This window comes from Aythya ferina (genome assembly GCF_964211825.1).
Source record: "Aythya ferina genome assembly, chromosome: 23".
Classification (NCBI taxonomy): Eukaryota; Metazoa; Chordata; class Aves; order Anseriformes; family Anatidae; genus Aythya; species Aythya ferina.
This window is the reverse complement of record NC_140321.1, coordinates 2,402,701-2,415,255: the sequence shown is the minus strand read 5'-3', so window position 1 is coordinate 2,415,255 and position 12,555 is coordinate 2,402,701. Positions and strand designations below refer to the sequence as shown.

The window sequence follows — 12,555 nt, the reverse complement described above, 5'->3', positions numbered from 1 at the left end:
GGTCCCCAGGGCCTTCCCCGCCAGCCAGACGAGGGGGGGGGAGGCATCAGCTCTATTATAAATGAGCCTCTGCCTCGGTCCAGCCGCAGCCGAGCTGTTTTCTGCTATGCTCCGGGGAGAGGAGGCGGCGGCTGCTCCCCGGGAAGCTTTGCGCTGACCCACTTGTGCAGCTCCACACCCCTCCTGCTCCCCCCGGGACCCCCGCACCGCCAGTGTCTGTGCCATGTCCCTCCTGTGGATCTGCTCCCCCCCTCCAGGCTATGTCACCTTCCCCTGCTCTTCTGCACCCTTGATCCCATGGCTGTGTCCTGCTGCGGAATGAAAGGGAATTCATCGTTTTTTTCCAAAAAAACAATTGGTCTTTTTGTCCAGGTTGGAAACGGGGCCTTGCAGCGCTCCCCAGAACGGGGGCAGCACGGGAGCACCCCGGGTGTGCTGTTACCTTCCCTGCATGTCCCCAGCTGGTGCGGGGGGATCGGGGCCAGCCAGGGTGTGAGTGGGGACCCCACAGCTCCCCCGGGTGTCAGCACCCCCCGGCAGCACCCCGGGGTTGCCCCAGTTCCCCAATCACCTCCATTCTGACCCGGGCCCCCTGGCTCAGAGCTCGGACTTGATACGGGTGGGAGCTCCGGTACCGATGGGGGGCTGGGACCGACTGGGGGCTTCAGTACCGGCTTTAGGGGGGGGTGTAAGGGGTGGCAGGGCTCTGGTACCAGCTTGGTTTTGATACTGGTGGGGGCTGTGGTAGCGGCTGGGGACTCCTGTACCGGCTGGATGTGGGGGCCTGGTACAGGCTGGGGGGGTGATACTGGGGGCGACTGGGGGCTTTGGTACCGGCTTTGGGGGGGTGTAAGGGCTGGCGGGGCTCTGGTACCGGCTCTGATTTGATACCGGGGGGGGCTCCAGTACCGGCTGGGGGGCGCTTGGTACCGGCTGCGGGGGGGGCTGGTACCGACTGGGGTCTCCGGTACCGACTGGGGAGGGGTCGGTACCGGCTGGGGGCTTCCAGGGGGGCCGTAAGGGCGGCCGTGGCTGCGTTCCCGGCTCCCCTTCGCTACCGGCGGGGGCTCCGGTGCCGCCCGGTCCCGCTCTGCAATGCCGGGGGGGGGCCGCGGCGCTGCGGCAGGCGGGGGGCGGGGGCGGGGCGCGGCGGGGCGGGCCCGGGGCGGGCCCTGCCGGTGCCGGTGCCGGTGCCGGCGCCGGCGGGGGCGGGAGCGGCGGGGCCCGGTGCAGTGCGCGTGCAGGTGGCGGGGGCGGCGCGCACGGGGCCGCGGCCGCTCCCTCGGCCCCGCTCGGCCCCGCCGCCGCCGCCGCCGCCCATGCCCGGCCCGGGCGGAGGAGGGGCCGGAGGGAGCCCGGTGCCGCGGGGCCGCCCGGCGCGGCAGAGCCCGGAGCGCCGCGGGCGGATTATGAGGGAGCCATGAGCCCGCTGCGGAGCTGGCTGCTGGCCGCGCTCCTCTCGCTCACGCCGCGGGCAGGTAGGTGCCGCTCCCGGTCCCGCTCCCGGCCCCGCCGCCGCTGCGGGCTTTTTTGCTGCATCGACACATTTCTCCGCAGCGCCGCCCCGCAGCCGCGCGGGAGGGGCCCCGGCCCCGCCGCCCCCGGCCCCCGCTGCCCCCGGCGGACCCCGACCCTCCCCCGGGCCCGGTTGATCGCGGGGGGAGCCCCCGGGACGGGCCCCGTTCGTGTCTTTCCCCCCCCCACCCCGGTGATCCCCCGGGAGGTGGCCCCCGGCCGCGTTGCTCCGGCTGCGGAGCCGTTCCCGGTGTCCCCCTCCCTGTCCCCTCCGGGACCCGTCGCTCTCCCAGCCCCGTGTCCCCTGGGTGTCCCCGCCGGCACGGGCCGCCCTCCCCACGGCCCCCGGAGCATCCCCGCCGTGTACCTGGCACCCTCGGTGTCCCCTCCTGGGCACAGCGCCATGCTCGGGTCCCCCACCCCGGGACACGGCCCCACACCAGCCCCCTGTCCCTCGGGGACACGTCCCTGCCGGGACGCAGCCCAGCCTCGGGTCCCCCCCCCCAGGACGTGTCCCCCCGGCAGCCCACCCGTGTCCCCCCCCCCACCGACCCTCTCCTCGCCCGCAGGTCCCGCCGCGCACACCGGCGCTCCGCAGCGGAGGCTCCCGCGGGCCGGATGGCAGGACGGGCGGGTTGTTTCCGAAATCACCCACCCCAGCAGGTTAGTGGGGCAGAGCTCAGGAGGAGAAGTCCAGAAGCATCAGCTGGACACCAGGGTCAGGAATGAGCCTAGAGGAGGAGGAGGAGGCCCTGTAAGTGAACCGCATCCCCCCTCCGCTCTCTTTCAGGCTGGGGCTGGGGGCCCCCCGGGCGCGAGGGTTGCTCCCGCCGTACCGGGGCCTGCGGTGGCTCCTGCTGCCCTCACGGTCGGGCACAGCCTCACACAGCCACGAGCGGCCCGATGGCTGTGCCACTGCTGCCTTTACCCCCCCGGCCAGCGAGGCCCTGATGGCTTCCATTAAACCTCGGTACCGGAGGTGCGCGTGCGGGCGTTAGGAGAGATTGAAGGGCAGCACGCTGGCAGGGCTCATGCATAATGGATGGGCTCACTGCTCGGCGCTCGAAGCTAGAGCCGTGGCCCCAAACAGGAGCTGTGGCCCCAAATTGGAGCCGTGGCCCCACGGCACGGCCATGCCGGCCATCGACCCTCATCCTGCCAGCCCCAAACCACGCCAGGCAGGCGGTCACGCGCTGGTACGGCCGCTTTGCCTGGAGCCAGGGGGTGGCTGCATTTCGGGGAGCCGGTGAGAGCCCATCGCGCGGGGGGAAGCTTTCAAAGAGGCGGCAGCCGCAGAGACCAGCAATAATCGATTCCCCACATCCTTGCTGGATAAAAGGAGAAATAATGGGCTTAAATTGCAGCGAAGGTGATTTAAGCTTGGCATTAAGTAAAACCTCCTAACGGCGAGGATGTCATGGAGGGGGGGGAAGAATCACCAGGGGATGGCTGCAGCACTGCCGGTGCTGGTGGTTTTTTGGGAGGCATTAAGCAGAGGCATGAGGAAGCGCTGCCGTGGGGCAGGCGGTGCGGCCGCAGGCCCCAGGGGACAGGGTCGGGTGCTGCCGTGGGTCCCAGCAGAGCCCCCGCACACTGCTCCCAGCTGCACTGCTTGGCCCACTGAAGGACACCGTCTCGGTTCAATGTCATCCACGGCTGGGACGTCCCCTCCCAGGATCAGCTCTGGGGACGCTGTGTGGCTGCTCGGTGGTGGCAAAGGGGCCAGTGGGGCCATCCCATATCCCTGTCACCCTGTGCTGAGCTGTGCCCGTGGATGGCTGGCACCTGGCGGCTCCTGCTCCGGGTGCCCTTGGTGCAGCACCTGGCAGGGCTCTGCCAGCAGCCTGAGGATGGGGCGCCCTGGGCATGGCCCCTGCAGCCCGGAGACCCCCTCGGTGGGGAAGGGTTGGGAGACAACGGGGGGACCCCACATCAGGTCTGCCAGCCCCAAAGGGGGCATCACCTTCCCTCCACAGAGCTGGAGGTGCCGGGACCATCAACCAGCACTTCGATTTTGGCTTCCAGCTTAACCCCTGGCTGCTTCTCTCCCGCACCCTGGGCAGGACACAGTGCCGATGCTGCTGCCCATGCGCCTGGCGGTGCAGGGACGCCCATCGGTGGCCAAGGAGCAGCTGTCCCTGCTGGTTTTGGCACTGTGCCCCTGACCCATGCTGCAGTCACAGCTTTTTGGTTCAGCAAAGCAGATAACAGGGGCTTTCACCCCAAAAAGACATGGGAGAAGCGTGTCCTGATGATTTGGCTTCTTGCTGTGGCTTCCCCCAGGGGCTGGTGGGTGGCTCGGGACCGTGGCAGCCGGGGCGAGCGTTGTCTCCTGTGGGACACACGGGGACAGCGAGTGACAGCAGTGTGTCAGAGGCGAGGGTGCTTTGGGGCACGGTGTGGGCTGGAGGTGAGGAGCCACCGGGCAGCCCCTCACCCACGCGAGGAGTTTGCCAGGTCTCAGCCGGGCGCTGCAGAGCGCGGCTCCCGCCTCCGGCACACTGCCGCTCGCAGGAATTAGGTCACGAGCAGCGGGCGCTGCAGGGCGGGTGAAGCGCCAGCTCCACACGCTGAGCCTGGGCTGCTGCAGCCCTGCCAGGGCTGGGGGCTGAGCTCTGGCAGCCCCGGGCAGGGCGAAGGTGACTCCCCCCCAGCCACCAGTGTCCGGTTACCGGCTTGGAGGAGTTTGTCTCGGAGGAGTTTGGCACCTTGGCATCCCGGAGTGTGTTTGGCGATGTCCGGCCGGGCTGCGGGAGCAGCAGTGGCTTCCACCGAAATGCTGCTCGGTGACGCGCCGGTCCCCAGCGCTGCTGCTCCGGGATGCTCCCAGCACTGAGACCACGGGCAGCTTGGGTCACAGCTAGTGAAGTTTGGGGTGAAAAAATGATTTCCTTTCCTTTCCTTTTTTTTTTTTTTTTTAATTGAAAGAACACCTTCAGAGATCACATGATTGAGCTCTGGTGATTATTATTTTTTCTTTAGGTAAAAATCAGAAAAGCCTTCATCAGCTCCAGGTGGGAGCCTTGGCTGCTTTTGGTGCCTGCACCCTTTATCAGGGCAGGGCTCGGTGCCGGGCACCCATGGGCGCAGGCTTTTGGGGCACTGTGAGCGGGGCTGTCGGAGTGATGCCGTGCTGCATCGCGGCGTGCGGTCCTTGCCTGGCCTGGGGGGTTCAAGAGCTGCTGGTGATCTCACGGCAGGGTTTGCACCGTGCAACACATGATGGCAATGTCAGCCAGAGGCATTCCTGTGCCAGCCCAGCTGCTGTGGGACCGAGGAGCCAAAAAGTCTGCCACGCTCCTTGGTGTGACACCAGATCCATGACAGGTTTAAGGCCAGATCCTGGCTTGGGGTGGCAGCGGGCACATCAGCTGCTCCTCATTCCCACACTACCATGCAAACACTCTGCTCTGCTCAGACCTGGCTGTGATTTTTCGCGATTCCAATGGGATTTCTCCCGGCACTGGGCGCACGGAGCCATCCATGCCTCACTGCTGCTACTCTCTTGCAGGGGGTGCACCTGGCACAGGTGAGCTTTGTGGTGCGTGCCTTCGGCTCAGCCTTCACCCTCGACCTCGAGCTCAACCAGTAAGTGTCCTGGGGGGTGGGAATGGACTGCTGTGGGACTGCCACTGCCCCCACAAGAGGGATGGGGTGCAGAAGCGGTGGCATCTTGGTGCCCACTGGCACTTGGGGAAAGGGGACAGTAGATGTCCCCACTGTGGCCACTTGGAGCCTGGCACAGCATGTGCCGCTCGGCGTGCTGGCACAGGCGTCCTTAATATTTGATGGAGTCGCTTGGAGCTGTCCCAGCTCCAGTAACGAAGCCCTGAGTCTGCCTGGCTGTGGGCAGAGCTGCACTCCGGAGGCAGAGGGGGTATAAGAGGAGCCAGTGCCATAGTGGGGGGGCCGCAGGCCTTGGATTTCCTGGACCACAGGGTTTCTGCACCAAGGTGACGCTGGGTGCACGGGGCAGCACATGGGTGCATGCCAGAGGATGGGGGCTCATGGGGCAGGGGCACAGCCATCTCTGTCGTCCTCCTGCTCGCTGCCCTACGGCCTCTCACCCCTCTGCTCTTCCCTACAGCCACCTCCTCGCCTCACACTACGTGGAGCGGCACATCGGCACGGGCAAGAACAGCAGCCACAGCACAGTAAGCACCATGCCACGCTGTGCCAAGCAGCACCACAGGGCCCACAGTTCCATGCCGGGCTGTGAGCACCGATCTGCCCGCTGCAGCCCTCGGTTCGTGGATGATGGCCATGGGTGGCTCCTCGTGGAGCCTCTGTGCCCAGCACCAGGTGTCTGGGCACTGCCTCAGCAGATGACACAGGGACACGCATACCATGGGCACTGCTGCAAAGGGCTCCCCGTTTGCCCCTGGCACAATTCAGCACATTGCTGTGCACACAGCCTTGCTCCGGGACCGTGCTGGTGCCTGTTTGGGTGCTGGGCCAGGAAGGCAGCGAACCCCAGGGGACACCAGCAATGGGTGTAGCCACCTGCGATGGGCAGGATGGGGCCCGGCGGTGCCATAGCTGCCATGGGGGGGTCCAAGCAGGGCCGGTGGCTGCAGGGAGCAGCACGGCTCCAGCAGAGGCGGTGTGAAAAAGACAAATGGGATTTCCAGAAATAGCTCCTCGGGTGGCTGGTGCTGGCCCTGCCTGTCGTGTGGAGCTCACCACACCGCAGAGGCAGTGCTGGCCCCACAGGTTCAGTGGCCTCTCCTGGCTCTCACAGGGTGCTGGGGAGCACTGCTACTACCAGGGCCAGGTCCGCGGCCGGCCCCGTTCCTTCGCCGCGCTCTCCAGCTGCCAGGGCCTGCAGTGAGTACGCCACGTCCACAATTTGGGTCAAAACGGATGTTTCAAGGGGTTGCTGCACCCCGCCAGCACCCTCTTACACCTCTGGGCTTCCTTTGCAGCGGTGTCTTCTCGGATGGCAGGGACATGTACCTGATTGAACCCCAGGCGGGTGCTGAGCACGAGCAGGTGAGCTCACCCCTGCCTTAGTTTCCCCATCACAGGGTCTGGCTGTGGCTCAGGGGTGTTGTGGGACATGGCCTTGGGGACACGGAGAGCTGGAGAACGGGGGCTTTTGGGTGTTGGTGACGCTTCTCTCCCCACCGCAGGACCTTCGGCCACACGTCATCCAGCGCACTCCAAGCTGCGCCCAGCCAGGTGAGCGCCACGCTCCTGAGGGCTGGCATCCGTGCCACTGCGTCTGTGCCCCCTGCTGTTCCCGAGCACGCAGGGCAGTGCCCTCATCCCGCACACCACCAGCTGTCTCCCTTCCCTCCAGGCTGCCTCTTTGCTGCACTGGACCACTACATCTCGGGCAGTTTGCCCAAGCTGCGGCGGCGGCGGCAGGCAAGTGAGGGTGGCAGGGCTGTGGGCATGGGATGGAGGACACTGGTCAGGGGATGGGGCTGCTCAGCCCCAGCCAGGCTCTGTCCATCCTGCCAGCTGTCAGTAGGATGATGCCAGTGCTTCCCAAATGTACCTCGAGCCACAAAACAGGGCTCAAAAATCTCATTCACTGCACTCTCCCTCAAAGCGAGAGGCTCCGCGGGGCCAGTCCTGCCCCATGCATCCCCCCGGGGTGTGGGGAGTGGCTCAGCTCCTGGCTCCTACTGGCAGGTGCGACGAGCCCAGCACACGGTTCACAGCGAGACCAAGTACATCGAGCTGGCGGTGGTGAATGACCATCAGCTGGTAAGCACCGGGCCGAGAGGAGCCGAGCAGAGCGGGCAGCGTGGGCTGGCTGCAGTCCTCCTCAACTCTGCTCCCCCCAGTTCCTGCAGCTCCGCAAGTCTGTGGTCCTCACCAGCAACTTCGCCAAGTCCGTGGTCAACCTGGCCGACATGGTGAGCGCGGGGCTGTCCCCAGCGGGTTCGTCCCTGGCCCCCTGCGGGTTTGTCCCTAGCGCCGTCCTCTCGCCCTCGCAGATCTACAAGGAGCAGCTCAACACCCGCATCGTGCTGGTGGCCATGGAGACATGGGCCTCCGAGGACCGGATCCGCATGGAGGAGGACTCGCTGGAGACACTGAACGAGTTCATGAAGTACCGGCGTGAGGCGATGCCGGAGCAGAGCGACACCGTCCACCTCTTCTCGTGAGCACCATGGCCATGCCGCCTCCCCCGGGGCTGGGAGCCAGCGGCCACTTTGCCCATCACCTCCTACCTCACCCTTGCAGGGGACGGACGTTTCAGAGCAGCCGCAGCGGCACCGCCTTCGTGGGGGGCATCTGCTCGCCCGGCCGCGGTGGGGGGGTCAACGAGGTGGGTGAGGAAAGCAGGCGGGTGGGCTGGGCGTGGGGTCCCCCCCCTGTGACCCCGCTGTCCCTCCCGTGCAGTATGGCAACGTGGCAGCTATGGCCGTGACGCTGGCACAGACGCTGGGGCAGAATGTGGGCATGATGTGGAACAAGCACCGCACCTCGGCAGGTACCCACCGGGTGGGAGGCACGGGGTGCCACCCCTGGGGGCTGCCGGGGGATGCAGCTCCTCTCCTCTCTCCTCGCAGGGGACTGCCGGTGTCCCGATGCGTGGCTGGGCTGCATCATGGAGGACACGGGGTGAGTGCCCCTCAGGGGGCTGCGTCCCTCATGGACCTGTTGGCTTTGGGCAGCCCACTCCGCAGCACCGGGGTGGGGAGATGCTGCCTGGGGCTGGTGTTCCCCAGGGTCACCGCGTCCCCCCGCTGCAGGTACTACCTCCCACGGAAGTTTTCCCGCTGCAGCATCGACGAGTACAACCAGTTCCTGCAGGACGGCGGTGGCAGCTGCCTCTTCAACAAGCCCCTGAAGGTAGTGGGCCCGGCACCGGGGTGGGTGCAGAACAGGGGTGAGCAATGCTGGGGAGGGTCAGGGGGTCCCCTGAGGCTCGTGGCCTGCCCCAGCCCTGTGACACGCAAGGTAATGGTGCTGGCTTCAGCCCTGGTTCTTAATTGACTGACTGAGGTGCACAATTGCCTGCAAAATGAGAGGTTGGCAGGTCCTGCTGTCCTTGGGGGTGCAGAGCCCTTTTGGGGTGCTAGGGGGCTCACCCCACCCTGGGAGCTCTGGGGGTGGGAGTGCTGTGCCCAGCACCAGCCGCATGCCCCCAGCTTCAGCCGTCTCTCTCCCTGGCAGCTCCTGGACCCTCCGGAGTGTGGCAACGGCTTCGTGGAGGCAGGCGAGGAGTGCGACTGCGGCTCGCTGGCGGTGAGCGGGGCCCGGGGCCGGTGGTGAGCAGCAGGGCCGGCAGCGGGCTCATGTGCTTGCCGCCGGCCCCGGCAGGAATGCGCCAAGAGCGGAGGCAACTGCTGCAAGAAGTGCACACTGACCCACGACGCCATGTGCAGCGACGGGCTGTGCTGCAAGGGCTGCAAGGTGCGGGGCAGGCGGCAGGGACTGTGTCCTGCGGCACACAAAGTCCCTGGGGGCTGCAGGGGTTTCTGTGCCGACGCGTGTGCCTTCCCCTGCGCAGTATGAGCCGCGTGGCGTGTCCTGCCGGGAGGCTGTGAACGAGTGTGATATCCCCGAGACCTGCACTGGGGACTCGAGCCAGGTGAGGACTTGGGCTGGCAGGGACAGAGAGGGGCTGTGGGGCCTCAAGGGGGCTCATGGCCTCACCCATCTTCTTTGCCCACCTCCAGTGTCCCCCCAACCTCCACAAGCTGGATGGCTACTTCTGCGAAAATGAGCAGGTGAGTCTGCCCTGTGGGACACAGCCAGGGGCTCGGGCACATCCTGTGGGCTCCAGCATCGGTGCTGGCAGCTGCAGTGCATGGGGTGCATGCACTGGGGAGAGCAGGACCCCACTGCAGCTCTGGTCCCTGGGCCGTGCGAGCCCTCCCAGTGCCTGGGGTCGTCCATGCCTGCACAGCAGTGTGCGCACCTGCAGCCATGGTCCCTTTGCCACGCAATTTCCCTGTGCATGCACTCATGGTCGCCATACCCTGCAGGCTTTCCTATGTGTGTGCATCAGCAGAGAGGGCCCTTATGTCACATAAGTCTTCCTTGTGCATGTTTTTCCCGCAGGCATGGTCCCCGTGCACTGCAAACTCTCTGTGTGCATGGGTTCTTGTGCCGTGCAAGCCATCCCCGTGCTCATGCAACTGGGGCTGTGTTTCCGGGGTCATGTGCCCCAAGCACACGCACCTGGGGTTGCCACCCTGCACCGCCCAAGCCCCCTCCTTGGGCACTCACCCACGGGTGCCAGTCATGCCGTGACACCGCTCCCTGCTCCCCAGGGCCGATGCTATGGTGGGCGCTGCAAAACCCGAGACCGGCAGTGCAACGCGCTGTGGGGCCGCAGTAAGTGCCCTGCCCATCCCATACCTCGTGCCCATCAGGGAGCATGGGGTGACGATGTCTTTGCAGAAAGCCCCAGGGTGCTCAGAGGAGCCCCACACCCCGTCCCCTGCAGCGGGGGAGTTGCTGGGGGTGGGCAACCGGGGGCAAATGGGTGACACCTGCTTTCTCCCAGGCTCAGCAGAGCGTTTCTGCTATGAGAAGCTCAATGTGGAGGGGACCGAGAGGGGCAACTGCGGGCGCGAGGGCTCGGGCTGGATGCAGTGCAACAAGCAGTGAGCAAGCCCCCCACCCACGCCCTCCCACCTGCCACGCATCCCCCTTGGTGCCATCGCCCCCCCCCGTGCCTTGCAGGGACGTGCTCTGCGGCTTCCTTCTCTGCGCCAACATCTCGGGCACGCCCCGGCTGGGCGAGCTCAGCGGCGAGATTGCCACTATGACCTTCTTCCATCAAAACCGCTATGTGGACTGCAGGTGGGTGCCACCGCGGGCATAGGGCTGGGGCCACCCTGGGGCGCGGGGGTCCCTGCATCACCCACTTGCTGCCCTCCCGCAGGGGCGGCCACGTGCAGCTGGTGGACGGCTCAGACCTGAGCTACGTGGAGGACGGGACGCCCTGCGGGCCCAGCATGCTGTGTCTTGACCATAAATGCCTTCCAGTGACAGCCTTTAACTTCAGCTCCTGTCCCGGCAGCTGGGATGGGAAGATCTGTTTTGACCATGGGGTGAGGACGGGGGGGCTCGCAGGGGTGCGCAGGGCCATTGCTCGGTGCTGATGCTGCCCCCTCACAGGTCTGCAGCAATGAGGGCAAGTGCATCTGCCAGCCCGAGTGGACGGGGAAGGACTGCAGTGTCTACGACCCCATCCCCGAGCCAAAGCCCACAGGCGAGACGGAGCGATACAAGGGTCAGTGTGCGCTGTGCGGGGGCTCGCACCATGTCCCCAGCTCCCTCCCCACCCATCCCAGGACTGTGCCTCAGCTGGGCACAGCCGGGTCCCTGGGGTGTCCTGTGGCCCTGTCCCTGCTGATCTGTGTCCCTGTCCTCTTCTCCCTGGCCCAGGTCCCAGTGGCACCAATATCATTATTGGCTCCATCGCTGGGGCCGTGCTGGTGGCTGCCATTGTCCTAGGAGGGACTGGCTGGGGATTTAAGTAAGCAGATGCTGCATGCTTCATCCTTCTCCTCCTCATCTCCCAGCATGACACTGGGGAAGGTGGCCCTGGTGCCATCCGCTGGGGATGCGAGGATGCCTGGTGCCCCTGTCCCCATACCCCTTTGCCCCCTGGCCCTGCCTGCATGCAGCACCGGGACCTCACTGTCACCCTGACCCCAGCTGTGTCCTGCCCATCTGTCCCCAGGTGCGGGGTTCCGGGGGGGCTTCCCCCAGCCCTGTCCCGCTGTGTCCTTGGGCACCAGCACCCCTATGTGCACAGGGCTATGGCCACTGCCCGTGGAACCAGGGGGTGTCATGGGTCAGGGGGCAGTGGCAGAGGAGGGGACATGAAATGGAGAAAGGGAGACATGGGGGGGACACTGACGCTCCTGTCCTCTCCCCCCGCCACCCCCAGGAACATCCGCCGAGGAAGGTACGACCCGGCACAGCAGGGAGTGTAGCCCCCGCCGCCTGTCCCCCCGTCGTCTCCTCGTCACCGTCAGGCACCAGCGGCCCAGCGGCACGGGACCCCCGTCCCCGGGCTGGGACTGCCGCCATGGGCCCGTCTGTCCGTGTCGCTGTGTGTCCGGCTGCCCCTGTGCTGTCTCCATCTCTGTGGCCCCCCCCATAGCTTCAAAGAGCCAGCCGAGGGGGGGGGACCAACCCTGGGAATAAACTTGCCGGGTGCCTGCAGCAGGCGAGCAGGGCTCTGGCAGCGGCCCCCCCCGGTGCTGGCTCTTTTGGGCTCAGTGTCCCCTGTGTCCCCCACCCCCCCCACCCCCTGTGTCGCATCCCCACACTAAAGCGCTCCTCACTTCTGTGTTGCAGGTCCGGGGGGACCTGAGCGGAGCCTCCCTGCCTCGTGCCCCCCCCCTCCAGCGCCTAATTAACAGCAATTAAACGGGGCGCAGCTGCCAGGAGTCCGCCTGAGGAGGGAGGAGAGCACAGGGGGGGGCCTGGTTGCAGGACCCCCCCCTCCTCGACCCCTGCCGCACCACCACGAATGTCCAGGCCCCCCGGGGCTGGAGTCACTCATGGCTCCGCGATGAATGTACCTGGGGGGGCCGTGCCAGGAGCCCCCAAACCCGCATGGCTCTGGGGGGGGGTGGGGCTGGGATTCCTCCCTCCCCCCTCCCCAAACCCACATCAGCATCTTCCAGCTTTGGGGGCAGAATCCCCCAGTTCCAGGCCAGTATCTCCCACTACCAGGCCAGTTTGTTTTTCCACCCCTTCCCCGCCCCAGAGCAGGGCCTGTTCCCCACCACCCCAGGGGCTGGATCCGCACCCCCAGCTGCGGAGACCAAAAAGCAGCCCCCTGGATGTGCAGTAGGTGTACAACCCCCTTCTCTGCCCCCTCCACCCCCCCAGTTTCTCCCCCCTTTTTACTCCATCTCATGGCTGCACTCTTCCGCCTCCTGTCCATAGCACTGGGGTCCAGCACCCATGGGTGCCAGGCTCTCCCTGTGTCATGTGTCCTCCCCCCACCTCCCCAGCCCTGACAGGTGAACCCTTAAAATGGTGGCACTGGGGAGGGCAAGGGGCCACATTCAGGTGCTGAGGTACAGGGTGAGCCCGGGGCTGTGTCAC

The 12,555-nt window shown here is 66.3% G+C and overlaps 1 protein-coding gene across 4 annotated transcripts; it reads left to right on the top strand.

The window, feature by feature from the left end:
• Window positions 1-1,283: 1,283 nt before the first annotated feature.
• On the top strand, window positions 1,284-11,955 carry ADAM11 (ADAM metallopeptidase domain 11). Of its 4 annotated transcripts, XM_084496808.1 has the most exons (27): window positions 1,284-1,478; window positions 2,085-2,269; window positions 5,027-5,103; window positions 5,603-5,669; window positions 6,257-6,342; window positions 6,441-6,507; window positions 6,648-6,696; window positions 6,818-6,885; window positions 7,156-7,230; window positions 7,311-7,382; window positions 7,464-7,630; window positions 7,714-7,798; window positions 7,873-7,963; window positions 8,043-8,094; window positions 8,226-8,325; window positions 8,650-8,721; window positions 8,797-8,889; window positions 8,987-9,067; window positions 9,156-9,206; window positions 9,753-9,816; window positions 9,989-10,088; window positions 10,168-10,287; window positions 10,370-10,538; window positions 10,606-10,720; window positions 10,876-10,966; window positions 11,384-11,401; window positions 11,797-11,955. In XM_084496808.1, exons 1-27 carry the CDS (start codon window positions 1,421-1,423, stop codon window positions 11,810-11,812), a joined length of 2,289 nt encoding a protein of 762 aa, XP_084352934.1. In that variant the 5' UTR covers window positions 1,284-1,420; the 3' UTR covers window positions 11,813-11,955. The 4 variants fall into 4 exon arrangements, with proteins under 4 accessions (XP_084352934.1, XP_084352935.1, XP_084352933.1 ...); XM_084496809.1 differs by lacking the exon at window positions 11,384-11,401; XM_084496807.1 differs by lacking the exon at window positions 11,797-11,955 and having other exon boundaries at window positions 11,384-11,661.
• Window positions 11,956-12,555: the final 600 nt, after the last annotated feature.